Source organism: Vanessa atalanta, chromosome 6, assembly GCF_905147765.1.
Source record: "Vanessa atalanta chromosome 6, ilVanAtal1.2, whole genome shotgun sequence".
In the NCBI taxonomy this organism is placed as follows: Eukaryota; Metazoa; Arthropoda; class Insecta; order Lepidoptera; family Nymphalidae; genus Vanessa; species Vanessa atalanta.
The window spans coordinates 11126923-11145189 of record NC_061876.1 but is presented as its reverse complement, the minus strand read 5'-3'; the positions used below and the strand labels follow the sequence as shown (position 1 = coordinate 11145189).

The 18267-nt window shown below is 32.4% G+C and overlaps 1 protein-coding gene across 5 annotated transcripts in view; it reads left to right on the top strand.

Annotated features, from left to right (window-relative positions):
• Positions 1 to 18267, top strand: part of LOC125064516 (rho GTPase-activating protein 21) — a 317454-nt gene that overhangs the window by 149106 nt on the left and 150081 nt on the right. The window contains exon 1 of one of the 5 annotated variants that reach the window (XM_047671609.1): positions 13094 to 13483. The exons of the other annotated variants lie outside the window; for them this stretch is intronic. Coding sequence (XP_047527565.1) covers positions 13457 to 13483 — 27 coding nt within the window. The 5' untranslated portion in view covers positions 13094 to 13456. Of the gene's footprint in view, positions 1 to 13093; positions 13484 to 18267 lie in introns of those variants that run through there. 5 annotated transcript variants of the gene reach the window in all.

Here is an 18267-nt window from a genome sequence, read left to right as displayed (position 1 = left end):
AACTCGGAATTGTACGTAGTAATTTTACTTAAACATAAGTTCTGAAAATCTATTTGTGAATACCGATTTACATATTTAACTATGTCAAAGTAATACTTTGTCACTTTGATTCGGAACACGATATAATAAATAGTTACTAGTCTGAGATGGCTGAGTTAGAACATTATGGGGTTCAGTTTCGAACAAGTACCACTGATTTTTAGAGCTGGAAACCTGGAATGGAATCGTAAGGCAACCTGTATTTGTATCAGCCGGCATTGGAGCAGCGTGATGGAATAAGACTAATCTTTGTCGAGTAGAAGTGACCTTTGCCCACCACACAAGAGAGACATTTACAAGCTTGTTACTTAACCTTTTTACTATTTTTTTTATTATAATATTGATATTAAGTTTTTTAAAATATTTCGCCTTAATATAAATATTTATTTAAATCCGTGAAATAAATCGTGACACCATGATTTCCCCCGAGACTACGAACGCAGTAAAGACTCGTTAAATTCAAGATACGATCGAAATTAAGCAACATAAATAGCCTGATATTATTCTTTGAAATAACATTAAATGAATGGATATATATTTTTTAAATTGCGATATTTTTGCAATAAATGTAAGCAGTTGGATTAATAAAATTGAATACCGTGATACTTAGCTGATATGGGAGAAATCACATACCTGTCAAATAACGAAGATATGATTTCAACATTCTATGCTGGTCTTTACGTGTGGGAGGTTTTAATTGTGGCCCTGTTCGCCCACGGCACGTCCTGCTGATAAACCATCGCCTCTGACTCATTGACACTAACTGCTGTTTGTGACGTAGAAAGTGCAACCTTCTTCGATGAAGATTGTTTATATCTACGATTGAATTATTTTTAATCTAATACAGAAATAAAGATGTCATGTACAATTTGCTTTCGAAAGTCGTTTCACACTAAACATTAATAAATTATAAGCTAGTATTAAAATTAAATAAATTAATTTTAATAAAAAAGTAAAAATCGTTTTTTTTTTTAATACAAATACACATTCAGCGATGATGTCGAGGAACACACGTAAAACAATCAAATGAAACCAGGCCGATCGATCATCTCCTTTTTTATAGTCGATTAAAAATAGATTTCAAACAGTTCAAGATGAAAGTAAAACACTAGAAATTTCTAGAACACAAATAGCAATGACACTAGAATATAAACGAAATATCGCGATTACAATAAGAGTTGTAGAAATGCATGAGATAAGCGCGATACTCGTAACAATTATATTATATCAAATTTGTTATCGTTTATTGTCGGTAACAACGATTTTATACGTCAATCGTAAACTCACGAAGAAAAGCGAAAACTCGTAAAAATTTTACGGTTGGTTAAAGTCTATTATATTACTTTCCCTGTAACTTCCTCCTTTTGCGCTACATAATGCATAGCTCCTCCTAACGCGACTTTGTTCAACTTAGAAACGGTCTGTAGGTAACTTAAAAATATGTGAATCACTTTTTTCACTGTGACAATTTTAGATGAACGATATGTATTAGTCTTCATGTGCGAAAAAAATTTTCATTTTGTAATTTATCGTTTGGTAAAAGTTGAATATTGGAGGGTACATGGTTTCATGAAAATTTAAACACCCTATTTTAAGATCTATTTTATTGTTCTATTTTACTCATTTATTTAACCTTCTTTCTGTGTGTAATTTACATTAGGTTGTTCAGTGCTAATCTTTTAGTATATGTAGAAATAAATATAGTCTGGAAGCCTTTGTCGATTCGTTATTCCCATTTTGTTCTATCATCTTTTTTTAGTTATTTTGTGCACGTACAAATTTATTTTTTCAATTCCTATAGGCAAATGGATTCACTTGTACACATCCAATCAAGGATGATTTCACGTTTCAACCCTCCCAATGCAATTCCTCTTAATCGCCTATTCACACATCATACTATCTACCTTACAGTTCCGATGGTATTTTATATTAATGCATCTTGTATATCTTTTAAATTCATCTTCATAAATTTATTAACATTATCAAATACAAAACATAGACAATAATAAAACTGTGAGAACCCAACAGACAGACAGACAGGTTCTTTCGCATTTAGAATATGAATGAATTAGCACTAACACTTTCTATAATGGTCATAAATGTCACATAAAATGTACTAAGGTATAGCAGTATAGGGTAACATAAGTATATTATAAGAACTACTACTCAAACTCAAACTCAAACTCAAATTCCTTTATTCAATATAGAAGTATTACACTTTCTTATTGATTGTCAAGTTAAACACTACCACCGGTTCGGAAAAGAAAACACCCTGACCTGAGAAGAACCGGCGAAAGAAACTCATACAACTACTATATTTCGTAAAGATTTTGTTTTATTAGGCTATGTAAAATAATCTGCGTTATCAATGAAATCGTTACATCCTAATTGACTCAAAATAAAATCCAAATATTTATACTTACATAGAGATTATCTAGGTAACTACCACACACAGACATACTCTACAGTACAGTTTTTTTTTGCTGTTGGTATTGCTGAGTGAAGAGCAAATTAACCAGTGTATATATTATACATATCTCTATCTATAGTCTCAAGTCATCCGGGTGAAAACAATTTTAATTACTTCTCGATCACAGCGCCACCTATCGGGTCAAATCTAAACCAACTGGGAAAAGTTCTTGAAATCGATTCCACCATTAAGAAAATTTATAATTATATTAATATATATATATTTATTTTTTTATTTATTTGTATATATATATATAAAGGTTTCAGGCTAGAGCCATATTGAGAGCTTTTATAGTATATGGTTTATAGCGGTTTGGCGATTAAAAGTATCCCAATAAACGTACGTTTCTCTAGCTCACATATTTTGATTTTCAGTATTATTCTAAAACGTAATCGGGTATTTTATAATGTACCTGGTTTATGTAAGGACTATTATCTATTTAATGAAACAACAAATTATAGTTTATTATAGTTGACGGGAACCCTACGAGTCGTTCTTTAAGGTCGCTTCACGCTCTATTGGACTGGATAATACGCTTATCTATCATAATAGCCGTCATTATATAAAAAGAAGAAATGTTACCTTTTTATATCAAGTGAAGTGGAATTCGAAAGGGGTGAAAATAGTCATCTCGGAAAAAATGTTTGAAAGTTCAAAGATTACGAAGATGAAAAATGAAAAGCGCGGAGTTAATATTATTTGATTTTCATGCAGGATACGTAATTTATGTTTATTTAATTTAATATATCCATATATATGTTATTAATTGTCGGAGAAGAGTAACTTCTGAGTGTCTTGCCGGTTCATCTTATTTAATTCAATATTGTAAATGACTATATTCAAGTCCTTTCAATTACCTACCTGATGGATTGATTCAATTTGATGGTATTTGGTATAGAATAAATTGCCTTATATTAAATTAATAAAATCACTCCATTGTTTTTTTTAATAATACTGATTAATTAAATTTTACTTCCCTGAATTTATATCATTTCCAAAAGATCAACTATCGAAATAGTTTAACTTAATACTTAATCGCACTGTATCGGTTTATGTAAGTATATATTTTGTTTTATTAAAAATATTTTTATGAGCAAAATGTTATTAGTGAAGTCGTGCTGTTCAAAAAAGAAGAAAAATAATCTTCCTTGATTCGGTTTTGTGATACGTTGAGATCGTTAAGAACATATTTTTAATATTACGTTGACGTTTCGCTCACAAGTTCCGTATTCGAACTTAAATAATAACTCAAACGAATCATATTTCTTATAATTTTTAACGTTACTTGATTTATTAATAGCGACCGCCGAGTTTAAAGATGTTTATCGTACAAGCTCTCGGACTTGACTTATTCATTGTTTAAAACAATTTATTCATGCAATAATATAATCGGGTGGACCTTGATCTTTTGCTCTACACTGATTTACATTTGTTTTCTTCAAGCTCATTTCACTTACCTTAAAATAAATGTGGGGGAGCAACGAACAATGGGATAAGAACCTGTGTACGTGTCACTTGTCTGACTATTTTTCATGTTGAACAAGTAAGTTATTAAGGTATAGTGCCTAGAAGGCGCTTATTTTACTCGCCTAGTGGAAATAAAGTCCTAAGTGCATTCTGCTCCGTACTAGATTCTATGCTTAGTTATCAGGCAATACTCCCATTGTTTGTTGTGAATTGAAGGTATCCCTTTGTTGTAATTTATCATTCGATTGCGTGTTGCCTCTTTGCTTTCTGCTAGATGCATAATGATCTAGATTGTCTTTTGATATAGTGCTTCTATTTTAGTTTTAAAGGTCTTCGTTATTTGTATCTGATAAACAGACGATATTTGTTAAGATATTTACCACGACCATGCCAGCTCGAATTCTAGACATATTGATAGAGTATTTAAACTATCGTGTATATCAATAATACTTAATACATCCAATGGTGACTGTGTAAAAATAGAAAAAATGTCTTGGACAGATAAACGTTGATTTCACCGAAGACATTTCCCATTATATTTTTTTTTCTTTTATGAACTAAAGTCGCATATTTTTTAATTATTGAATTATTATTTGAATAACAATCATTAGTGCAATTCTAAAGTTATTTTATTCGGCATTTTAACGAGAATGTAAAAGTGTCGATTTTTTTATAAATCAATGTCTACTATGTTTCACCCTCGTTCTGAAATAAACGGCGTACTCTACCCTTCCCAATTATTTGCTATAAGGGCCTTTTGATTACTACTATTATCAAGCCGCAAAAAGTCGCCATCCATGCAAAGTATACTTGTGAAAGCAAACTATAATTAAAACTTTTTTATGTAGATACTCATAATCAACAATAATTAATTTTTTTTTTGTTCATTACTACAAATATAACTCAACTTACAAATAACTAATGTCTGCAAATTCAGTTACATAATTTACACTAAGTTTAAGTAAAAAAAGAAACCTAATTAAAATAAGTAGGTAATTGGCATTAGTGCCCCAGTTTTTTTAAATTAACCCTGATTTATATGAAAATAGTAACTCGGTTTAATAATATCATTTATATAAGTCTGTGGCGATTAATTGGAATGCCGATATAATCGCTTTATTAAACTCGTGATATGTTCTTGCCAATATTATTGTTTTAAATTTTAACATAAAAAATATATGACTAAAAATATGTGCTAAGTATATTGCAAATTCTATTTATAATTTGGTTAAGCTTAAAGAGAAAGTTTGTATATTTGGGTCACATAATGAGGAACACAGATATGTGCTAATGCAGTTTATTGTCTAAGGTTGTTGGTTATGCAATACCATGAAAGTAAATAATCCTGAATTAAAAATTTTGATGAATCGAAATAAATTAAATACATATTCGTGTTGATTTATTACGTTAGAATAAAAAAATCTACTGTCGAAAATTTAAATGGGTCATTATTAATTTATTAGCATATTGAACATATAACTAACGATTTTTTTATTGAATAAAAATATTGTTATGTTAACTGACTTATATATTAAATTATTTTATTAACATACCCATGTTATGTATTTGACTTATAAGTGTAAGTACGACGGAATAGCCACCTGATGGTAAGTGATCACCACCCATAGACATTGACGCTGTAAGAAATATTAACCATTTCAAACCATTTATATACATCGCCAATGCACAAACAATCTTGGGAACTAAGATGTTATGTCCCTTGTGACTGTCATTACACTGGCTCACTCACCCTTCAAACCGAAACACAATGATACTAATTATTGCTTTTGGGCGGTAAAATATTTGATGAGTGGGTGCTCCTTATCCAGACGAGTTTGTACAAAGTCTTTCCACCAAGTAAAGTCCCAAATATAGCAATCATAGAGAACATTAATTAAATCTCCAAATGTAATATCATGCAATTTTACAATTAGGCTTTTCACGCAGGCAAATACGCAAAATGAAACCAGTTACAATAATATATCAAAAAGTGACGGTGTTTCTGGACAGTCGACTAATATCAAAACACCTGATTGTCATTCTCCATTAGGCGTGATTACTTCAATACGTTGCGTAATATTAATTAATGAGTGAAAATATATATGGAATGTACACACTGTTCAGTCAAAAATCAACGTTGTAGGTATATTATTAAAGTTCACTTTCAATTAACAAATAAAATGTGATTCTTTCCAATCCGGATTTGCATTTTGGACTTTGATTTAATTAAATTATGAACGTTTTTTTTTATTTGTTGCAGGTAAAAATGGAATTTCGTCTGTATTCATTTTGATACGCTTTCGTCGTGTTTTTATTCGGTAATGTAGAAATTACTATTACTTCACAATGCAAATACAACTCGTTGGTCTAGTACCTGACATATTAGGCTGCAGATGCCGAGGTTTGCGTTAGGTTCCCGAGTTGAACCAATAGAAACCTGTTGGATATTCCTCTACACAAATTCGCAGTAGCGGTAAGAAATGATATTAAGAGATGTAATTAATCTTTTTTATCTTCGTTTTTACTTTTTAATTTACTGTATATATTTTTTTACAACTTACTATAAAAAGTAACAAAAAAGCTACTTAGAACTTGTTATTTTTGACGGCGCACAAAAACTGACTCGACTCCTTTAACAAGCTTAAAAAACATCTCGTTCGTTCTTTTACGATTTTATGATTTGAATTCTAACGTCACAGATTCAAGACTGTATGGAGACAGTAATACGTCATCGCTAAAGATCCTTAACAATGTTATTCTTCTCATATTTTAGTCATATTGTAGTTATACTTACTAATTAGTTATCTAACATAAACTACTAGTTAATCTACATGTATATATAAAAACGAAATCTGAGAAACTATAACACCTACAAATTTGAAATTTCGCAGGTAGGCTTCTTATAGGGTGTAGAAATCCGTTAAGAATTTTATGAAATACGCCAGATTTTACGAAACTCCAACCATAAGAGGGTAAAACGGGGCTTGGAAGTTTGTGTTTTAAAAATTTTGCGAAGTAACTAAAGAAACTGATCGACATATTTGGTTAATTATTTAACCGAAGTCATGACTTTTACATTTTTAAAAATCAAAAGCTAAAAACCATCATTCTGTGTCCTATAGTCAATATTCTTATAATACGCTCAAACAATCGAACTCTTATTGTTATTCTTAATTTAAACGTTTTCTGCGATACTGTTGCGTGTTCGTTTTCTTACAAGAGATTTATCGTCTTTGTGTAATAAGGTAACTGCGGTTACATGTTTATGTTTGTTCCTTGTGATAAAAGTATCTGCGTCACAAATTCTAGAAAAATCTTAAGGTTTACACAAACTCCTCTCTTTCATTAATTTTTTGAGAATATATAAGTTAAATATACATTAAGATATCTGGGTAGTCAGTATTTGCTAAACTATATATAAATACTAACATTTCGAAGGCAAATAAAAAAAATGCACTTGCCATTCTTATCTCGCCGCGTCTGAACTACATCTGGCCTTGGAGTCCGTTTTCGGTTTAATGGTCTACGGGTATCATATTCATCTTCATTCAAAATGTCAGCCATTCAAACAGACGTAAATACATTGTAAATTCTGGGCATAATTCCCAACGTCCTGCTCATACTTTACGAGGTTTAATATTTGAAGACTTATGAAGATTGTATATAGCAATTCATACAATTTTCGTAATTGCACCCGACGGACGATTATTCAGATTTACGACGACAAAATCACGTTTGTAAAATTCCTATGTATATTTTTCGATCTAGGAAGTTGTGCTGATGAAGGCATATATTGGATGCCTTATTTGGTCTCGTTAAATACATATTGCAATGATAGTTGTTTTAATTATAGGTGAGTGTAATTATCGATAACAGTGGCGTCTTTATCGCCTTTTATCTCGATAAAAAGACAATTTCATTCGATATATTTTGTACGTCAATTTAAAATAACTAATTTAAGACGAGAATGGAATTATCGAAGATCGGAATCCTTGATTGTTGTTCCTTGAAATTATTTACGAAACTAACCAATCACATAGTAGGTGGCTTGAATCTTAATTTCGGTCACAAAGTTTTTTCCGTATTTTGGTCATTAATTTTCTTTTATATTCCATATTGTGCTTCTCTATGATATCGTAAAATCACTACTTTGAATTAAAAATATATATTCATTAGAAATATTTATATACGGCGACAGACCATTCATAATTATAACCTCGGGGTTATTATTATTAAAATAATCTTTTAAATTAAATTAAATATGTTATTTTATGACTCATTCATTTGGCAAAAGTAACACACCAGTGCACACCTTTGTGTGTCATATCTAAGTCATAAACAGTCAAAAAATCGTAATTACTAATAATTATTTGAATCCGGTTTAATTTTACTTTGAATTTGAATGTAATTACACGAACTATTTAACATCGTTGCCTAATTAACAGCCGATGAATTTTAAATCGTTCGTTGGGTTGTGTAATTATTTAAAATAATAATAACGTTCAATTAAAAGTTCACTTAAAATGTAAACTTAACCTATAAAACCAATTTGTCGAAACATACCTAATTTACTGTATTAAAGCATTGATATAATATCCATACGCAATCCAAGAATTTGATATTAATTTGCTTTTATTTCCGTCCGCAAAACAGTTATAGAATCAAGCTATAAATAAATTATTTGTCCACACTTAAATAATACGCATTCATACAAACTGAATAACATATATACGTAATAGTAAATTATGGTTGAATACCTATTAAGATCAGTCTTTATTAAGCCTTATACACACATCAACAGAATTATTCAAAATTGCAGAATTATTCAAAATTGTCTCTTTTAATATTTAGGAATTAAATTTTGAATCAGTCCAATTTTAAATGAAACATAACCTAGCATTAATAAAAATAACGAGACTGTAGGTTCAACTGTAGGTAACGTGAAATCCCATATTAATAATGTTTCATATCATAACATCGTACATTGACGTACATACTTTGCTAATGAAAATCGAAACATGCGTTTATATACAAGAGTAGTATGAAGTCTGAGCACTTTAATTTAAAACTTACTCTGCTTTTGCATTTATACAAAACGTATCCGCAGATTCCACGTGGAATAAAAATATGTATTAGAGCGTGGTTCATTTTCCAGCGTATACTAGATATTGATACACAAGTTATAAATCAATATTATGAGAAATTCCTTAGAAATGATAATTTCAAATTATAGTTCAAGATATGAATTACCCTTATATGCATAAATAAAGCGGCCATAAATTAATTGCTCAATCTACGAGTACCATTTTATAAGGTCACAGATGTAACCCGCATAGCTTCCGTGTTGGCTTCTCACTAACGAGAGTCTATGCAAATATCAATTAGCCGGTGAAATGTTTCCTCAATACACCAGCTACCTGCCCCGATACTCAGCTCTTGCTATTAATTGGTTGAATTATCGCAGTACGTGATATGCTATTTCCGTTGGATCGAGTATACAAAGATAGTACTGCACGGCTTGGTTACACAATATTATGTGGTCGCGTTCCCTAATCTCTAAGAAAATAAGGATACGAATTTCATGTTGAAATAGAATTCAATCAGTCAATTTCGATTAACTAGAAAAGTCCTACTTTGAGACCTACTCATATCGCAGAAAGACTATTTATGCAGGAAGTAATGGGAGATAAATGTCCATGAAACACAAAGCGGTTTTAATTTTTTCATAATTTATATTTCTGATTGTGACGTATATTTTATTAGCTTTGTTTTTAACTCGATTATCATTGACATGCAAATAACAAACTGACTGCAATTTTACTACATCATCGACTCTATTATTAAATATGACGAATATACGTAACTCTAAAGACTTCATTTCCACTACAAAAGGAAATAAAAATGTATAATCTCCTGTCACGTCTGTAGTTAACATTGTATCTAGCGATGATGTAAAGTGACTTTCATTACTTATAAAGAAAACATATATTGCAAAAGTTTATAACCGTCGCAATTCCAAACTTAGAAATTATACGAAGTCTATAAATAAGATATTATAGAGGAATAGTATTCAGTTAGTAAATATCGTTAAAGGTATACGCGAAAGCAATACCGAAGTAAGATAGCACTACAGATACGTATGCAATAAATTATAGCAAAGCAACGAATCTTTTGCCTTAGAGAAATTTGTTCTCACTCGCACCAAGGTCCGAGGGTTCGATTCCCGCCGTGTACTTGTCGGCCGATACGTGCCCGCCGATAAATCGCTCGACACCTCTGATACTACAATGGGAAAGAGAAAGTCTTTTAAGGAAATATCGCCCGCTCGGACAGCCGATTGGCAAAAATGGGAAAATAATGTTGCCGTAAGGAATTGCGGACATTTACTTTCTTATAGTGAACTTTGATAAAAGTTCATTAGATCATTTTGAAAGTAGAATAAAAAATAGACACGGCAAAGTTGAAACAGTTATAATAAGAAAATTAATAAATAATGCTGAATAAGATCTTTTAATTTGTTACAATATAACTGTTTATACATATAACAAATTGTTAATGTTATTGGTTTAATAAGAAGACAAAACAAAAAGTTGCAATCGTCTACAATCTGATTAAATGATGTGAGTAAGTTTATCGCTTCAGTTTGTAAACCACCTTTAATAGGTGCCTTCGAGAGCGAATCAAATCGTCAATCTGTTATCCCACTAAACATCTTATGTTTATCGTCATTAGCTTTAGCAGTTGATTTATCTTGCCGAACATGTTATGTGTTCATCCTTATACCAAGCTGAATTTTGATTTCTTTAATTAGTAACTCGGAGAACATAAGATTATATTTTATTGGTAATTTATATTATGTTTGAACCACGCTAATATCTCACATCTTAACTTGACTAATATTACTTATTTTACCGTCTGTTTGTCTTATTTCGGATGGACTTGTTCCTTTTCACGGAAAATATTGGTCATCTCATTTCATTTTACTAAATAAATCATATCGTGCGTTTTTATTATCTTTGCGAAACAAAAACTTTATTTTGATTCGTATTCTTATTACAGAGCCGTATTAATCACAATCAATAACAACCTCACAATTTAACGAGCTACTGGCTTTTTTTATAAGACCAATAAAAAGCAAAACGCGATTCGTTACTCGCCATTGCTAGAAAGAATGCGCACAGTTGACTCGGTAGATGGACGATAAACTCCATTGCATACCAGATTCGAGAAAACTGATACAATTAGACGGGGATTCAAAAGATCGGGTCATTTAGATGTGGTTATTAATCATTTATAACAAGTTACAATTTCAGAAGCGATATCTTTTTTTGCAAGATATTAATTTTTTATGTTAACGTTCAAGCGCATGAATAAAAATAGACGTTTTAAAAGTCTAAATCATTTTAATTCGTTTCTTTAGCTTGTTAAGTTTTTAGCCTTGACCTTTAATTTTTTGTTTGTTCTAGAATTTATATTTTCTATAGTGTTCGATTTAAAGCTTCTTAGGTATAAAACTTGACCTATTTTTGACAGAACTCAAACGTTGTTTTGTTTTGTCTGATTATCTGAAAATAAATCAAAACTTATTTACTTTAACAAAATGGATATTATTAAACGATGGAAAAAATGTATTTGTAATTTCTAAAAAACAGAAAAGATAGTTTTAAAAAAATTGGACTAAAGATTTCATTGTATTACGAAATCGTATTTTTTGACTACTTCACATTTTTACTGTTATAGTTTTATTACCGAATTCCAGACCAACATCTGTGTTAAAGTGGTTTATAGTTTTATTATTATTGTTATAATTACTAAGACTAATTGCCATCAGTTACCATCTAATAGGTGGTTACCGGCTTCGTCTGCGACTTTCGTTCAATTTATTGTATTTCTGTAAATTATTTACTACGTGGTGGTAGAGCTTTGTGCAGTCCCGTTTGGGTAGGTAGAGGTACCACCCAACTATTAGATATTCTACCGCAATACATCAATATGTGGTATTATTGTGTTCCGGTTTGAAGGGTGAGTGAGCCATTATAACTACAGGCACAGGTGATATAATATCTTAGTTCTCAAGGTTGGTGGTGCATTGGCGTTATAAGGAATCATTACATAGTATAAAACAAAGTCGCTTACTGTTTACGAGAAATAATGGCTTATTTTCGAAGCATTAATCGTTACATAGCTGTTTATATCGTCTAATGACTGAAGAACTGTGAACGTTAAAAGACATTTTGTAGTATGCTTAGTATCAGCATTGCAACCGTGCGAAGCCGAGGCGGGTCGCTAGTAGTTAATATTTCTTACAGCGCCAATTAAAATTTGCGGTGGAGACCACTTACTATCAGGTGGGCCACCTGATATGTCATATACATATAGGTCATATGTCGAGCCGACTATCATTAAAAAAAACCTATTTTTTTAAGTTAAGTTTATATGTATGCGAAAAATAATAATATCGTCATTAAATATAACTTAAAATTTAAGGTAATCACGGTGACGATTATGCAAATGAACGGAGTGCATATCGACAGTACCGTTGCTCCTACGTGGTCCTAACGCCTAGCGGCCGCCGTCATCCGCTATTAGCCTTCAGGATGTGGCACACTTTCATTCTACGATGGACAATCCCGTACTTTTGCTTATTATATTCTACACATATATTATCCAATTTAACTACCATTACGTTGTGATGACACTAAAAACGTTACGATCGATGATGATCTTGTAAATTCATGGTTATTGTCTTTTTAAAAATTCTCATTTGCTAAACGAGTACTTCGGTTACGCCCTAATTGGTCGACGATTATTATCATTTCCATCTTCTCGCATCAGCATTCTCACGAGAATCCAAGACGCGAGACTATTACTATTTACGCTCGTACGTTAATTCAGTACCGTAAATGGCGTGAATAATTACTTTGGTGATTGAAAAAGTAGTCAGATTCCTTGGCTAAACCTGAGGTGGTTTGAAGCTATGCAAGTCTATTCTCGATTTTTTCAATTTCAGTTTAAAATGCACTTCTGGGAGTCTGCAAATTGTGCGCGGGGGAACGAGGGGTTGTCAAGATGCGCCAGTGCGTCGGCGCTCTGCGAAACCGACCCGTCCGTCAGTCTCGCTGTACCGCGAGCGTGCAGCGGTCGTGGTAGAGGGGGCATATGTTTTGTCGCTCGCGTTTCTTATCGACTGTTATTCGCGGTTTTCTGTCGAGAGCGCACGTGTAGCCGGCATCGAACGTCACTATTATTTACGACGCTCATGCACCTGTGACAGAGCAAATATTTAGCGTGATGTGAAAGACCTTTATCGGTCTTAACGATTTGTGTTTTCCAATAATTCGAAACTTAAACGACATTGTGGTTTGTTTTATTTTGTGTTGTTATATCGAGAACGGTGCTTTTGGAATACAAACTCTACCTATGTTCTGATGTTAGAGAGCAAATTTCGGCGACAGCCAGATCGTAAGCATCTGTAGTTGGATGAACGCCAACACCGACGCAACTAAGGTGAGCGGAATCCTGAAATACTACAATCATTAATATTATTTTTTGCGAACTGCGAAAAAAATTGTAACTGTTCGTTTCGACTTTATCACTAGCGCTATATTTACAGTAATATCGGCTTATCGTTTCGTTCAGTTATTTCTGTTTACGTCGATCAGCTTTATCACGTATCATGAAAATATTCCATATTGGATTTCCTTTGAATTATATGTCGTTGTTTTTTCTGATATGATTTATAAAACTGCGCATCAGTATGGTATTAGAGTTGTTTCCTTTCATTATTTTGATCTGTATTTCGTATTCTATTACATGTTCTGATATTGTATTCAGTTTAGTAATTGAATTAAGGTCGTAAATGATTTAACCCGATGATTAATATTTAATATATTGCATTAAATAAAATTTAATTTATCATTAATTTTAATTTATTACCCCCAATTCATAAATGATTTAGTAACAATAAACATAAGTTCTATTTCATATTGAGGTTTAGATTCAGGCGATTTTAATAAAAGATAATGATTTCCATTAAATTGTCTATTAAACACTAAGGGACAAACAAAATAATTATAGAGTAGCTTAATTTAATGTCAAAAATAATGTGACTAATAAAAACTTTTCACTTCGGAACTCGTAAGTCATTTTTGTACTCGCCCAAGGCCGAAGTGTGAGACCGAATGTAGTATCGGTATTACTATTACGTATAATTTGTCCAAGGCCGCAGTCTTATCAATGATGTCGTATCAAATTCCTGTTGTTTAATCGTGTGATTGACTTGTTTATGCGATTGTAACTGGACCTTTATTTTAACTTTATTTTTCGTCTGATCGTCTAGCGTCTAGCCCAGTCTGAAATTATCTTTATGTCACATTATTTTGTGGTATGTTTGTTTTAGTAGACTATATGCAACGATGTTTGAAAGTTCCAAATATTAGTGTTTTTCTAATAAGCCATTTAAACAAAAAAAAAATTAGCCCTCACACGTAAATCATATCCCTATAGTCTAAAGAGAAATTAAATACATACAAAATGTATATGACATTTAAAAGAAAGTTAAACATTCGTTGCGTACAAATAGCAGTTTTAATAATAATGTTACGATGAGATCATAACTAGAAGCTGGTTTGACTCATCCTTTTGAACCTAACGCCAGACCCTACCACTTGTGTCAAAGAATAAAACGCGTCAAATGTTATGTAATATTATAAATTGCGATTTTGCCAAGACCGGGTCATAACTTCCATTACTCACAAAGGAATCTCAATAGAAATGAACGGCTAATGTCTAGCTAATCATGTATTTTAGTTTAAATTTAAATCATTTAAAAATATATATTTCAATCAATGCCATAAAGTTATTTAGATTGTATACAAAAATAGATGTTTTTATAGAAAAGTAAACAAAAATAGTATTGGGACGAAGATGTGCGGTAATTGCAACTATCGAAATTACTTATTTTAATAGGTTTACAATAAGCAATCTTAGGAACTTCGAATGATAACTTCATATTTATCAGAGGCAGACAGCTGCCTAGCTTCGATTGCGCATGCGGTTATTTTCAACGGACACTTAGTTATCATGTCACGTCCGACATACTCTAGAATAGGCGTCCCCTTAACTCTAACTTTGCTAACTCCTCGAATAGAACTGTCGAATTCCTAGTGATGTTACTAATATTAATTTTAAATTTTACAATTTCTCTCCGAGTGTGCTAAAGGTAAATTATATTGAGTTGTACATCTAATGAGTATTGCCTTTATCGTAATCAGCAATACATTTGCTCTAGGTTGCTCAATGGATGGATTTTCATCTCGAGTGGCGAATTGATTCTGACTCACAGGCACTTCAGAATCTGACCTCCCAGAAATAGAGTGAACGTGACCGTCTACCCCTGGTTTTTTGGTCGTTTCGCATCGTCACTCATTCAATTGCCTGTTGGCCTTACGCCAGGACATTGCGGATGCCAACGTGGGGTCCAATTCTAGAAGGAGACTTATGTCGAACATATAGAGTCGTAATTGCGTCCACTTTATTTATTCGGATGGCGCTTAATCGCTTAATCTCAAACAGAATTAAGTCGCCGGACAAACGTTTTCTGGCGACTGCGGTGAAAGCACACGAACTTGGTGACATTTTTTGCGGTTTACTTTTGCCAATTCGAACGTGATTTAGATTTTTGTTTATCACTAAATATACAGAAAGCATTGCCCTCGTTCGAATATTTTGTATTAGAAAATTGCTATCCGCGTTAAAGATAGCCAGTCTACTCGACATACATACATAAGCTAACTTCAGTTGACTTCAACTGCGGTTGTAAATCGTAATAATGCACACATACATGTATTATTTTGGGTCATTTATTTCCTGCTATTGCTTAATCCGCAAGTGCAGTCGACTGTACAATTACCAGTACCGAATTTAGTTTTACGAGTGCCGGCCCGGGCTATGACGCGCTCGCTCACATCAAACGGCAACACTCATTGTTAATGTTTATTATTAGTTCCCATGAACCGTTTACGTTACACTTGTATGTAGGGCCATCGTTTTCGTAACCTTGGATTGCGTCTGTGGCCGTAATCATTATTAAGAATATTCTAATTTCAACATTACTTAAATATATTTGTCACTGTTCTTAATATAACTATCAATGTGGATTAGGCTAAAAGAATACCAATAGTGGATTCAACGCGTGTACTAGGATGTGTATTGATGCCATCAGGTCATCAGATGCCGGTGAACAATGCGTTCAGTCTACCGAAAGTCTGTATTGCGTTAATTATTCATGTCATGGGCCCAAAAAGTGTATCGAGAAATCCGAGCCGACCGGTCTGTGTGACCTATTCATGATCAACTAATCGATCTAATTAGTTATCGATTTAATGTAACTTTTTTATACAATTTAACAATTTAACAATATGGACCTTAATTGTGCTTAAATCCAAAAAAACAATGAATATTGTTCTGATTTTAAAGTTGTATACGCATGGCTATAAACAATCTTTAATTAATTCATTGGGAAACCCGTTTCGCTTTTCGGCTCTCATTGGTTTTGTTCGTGGATTTTATGTTTGCAAATATTGGTTAAGAGGTCGATTATCGGTAAATGTCTCGAAGATGGCGACAATTCACGTGACAAACAACGAAATTCGATGCAAATCTTTTAAAAATAAAAGCGCTTTGAATTTTATTGTTGTAATGACACCAATATGTCACTCGACCTGCCTCGCCAGAGAAGAGAAAAAATAGCAGTAGGGCTAGAAAATCGGAACTCCATGACCCGTATATGGTGAAAGGAACGAGTTCTGAACGATTGTTTAAGTCATCGAATAACGGTCAAAATGGGATAAAAAAAAACCTTTCGGCGTCTCCATCCTGCGTAATTGGCGAAGGGTTTCGGAATGCGGTCTGACGAAGAAGTCTCCCAAACGAAAAGACGTATGACCTTAAATGGAATTGCAGATGCCTTACATTTAAATAGAATTTAAATTTTATGGCGATTAAATTTTTTTGATCATTTTATATCGAGTTTTTTTTTAATTTTAAAGAAATCTATAAAATAAAGATCCTTATGATCCAGTGTCATAAACTTTTAAAATGTTGTTTTGAATACTAAAACCACTTTGAATATCATAAAATCGAACGAAATGTAGTATTTTTTTGTATACGAAGAACTAGATACATTAAAATGTCATGACATTTAAATGTTCGTCACTTAAGGTGACACGGTTTAACGGTGCAGCAATCATAACATTATCCCTACACTTTGAAGTAACGAGCCACATCAGCCCCATAACCAAGGAATGTGTGTTAAACTCATCAAACCACTTCTAAGAAGGGCGGGCTTATATTCTATAGAATGTTAGATAAACTGCGGAAAACATAAAACAGTAAAACATTTCCTCGAATACTAAAGAGGTTTGATCTTTAACTGCTATAACCACTCAAATATATTGAGTCCATTCCAAACAATATCATTAGAACATAAAAGTACTTAGAAATTAAGTACTTTCTTTTTCTGGAATGGAATGGAAGAATAGATACTTCTTGTTATGCCTATGTAGGTAGATATATGTACAAGGACAAAGGTAAAAACTTTTTATTAGATGGCCTTTCTGTTGACCTGCCTTTGAACTAAATAAAAAAATAATAATGCAACATTCCACTAAAGATACCAACATTATATATAAAATGATCTTAAACTAGTGTTTAGCAGTTGTATAGATCATCTTAAACAGATAATTTAAATGTATAGCTTGATAACTAGAAATGAAAAAAAAACAAAATTATTTTCAAAGAAATATCGATACTTCTTTGTATGCTAACTTGATTGCATAAAATGGTCAATGCTAAACTTGAACTTGTTCTCAACCAGTTTTGTTTGCTATCGTCTTTAGATGTCTGACGCATGTTGGATCGCGAAAATGCGATTTTACAGAACTAACATGGTCGGTACAGGTGGACGAGGGGTCTTTTATGGTATCGTTAAAAAAACGACAGCTGGTCGACCCCATATTAGCGCAGAGGCAGCGAAAGGTGTAGTAAGTTGCAAGCTGCCTCGCAAGACGAACAACTAAGCCTAATAAATAACTTCAAGCAGTAGTTAAAGGGCAAATTAATTTTCTCAACGCTCTGACTATGTTAATTACTTATCCAGAGCAACCTGTATGCTTTAGCAATAGAGTACTCATTTCGTTATCACATTTAACATCAGCTGCAAGTGACTAATTAAAATCTCATTAAATTCTTTCGACGAATATATCCGCGGAAAAACATGGAAAATACCATTT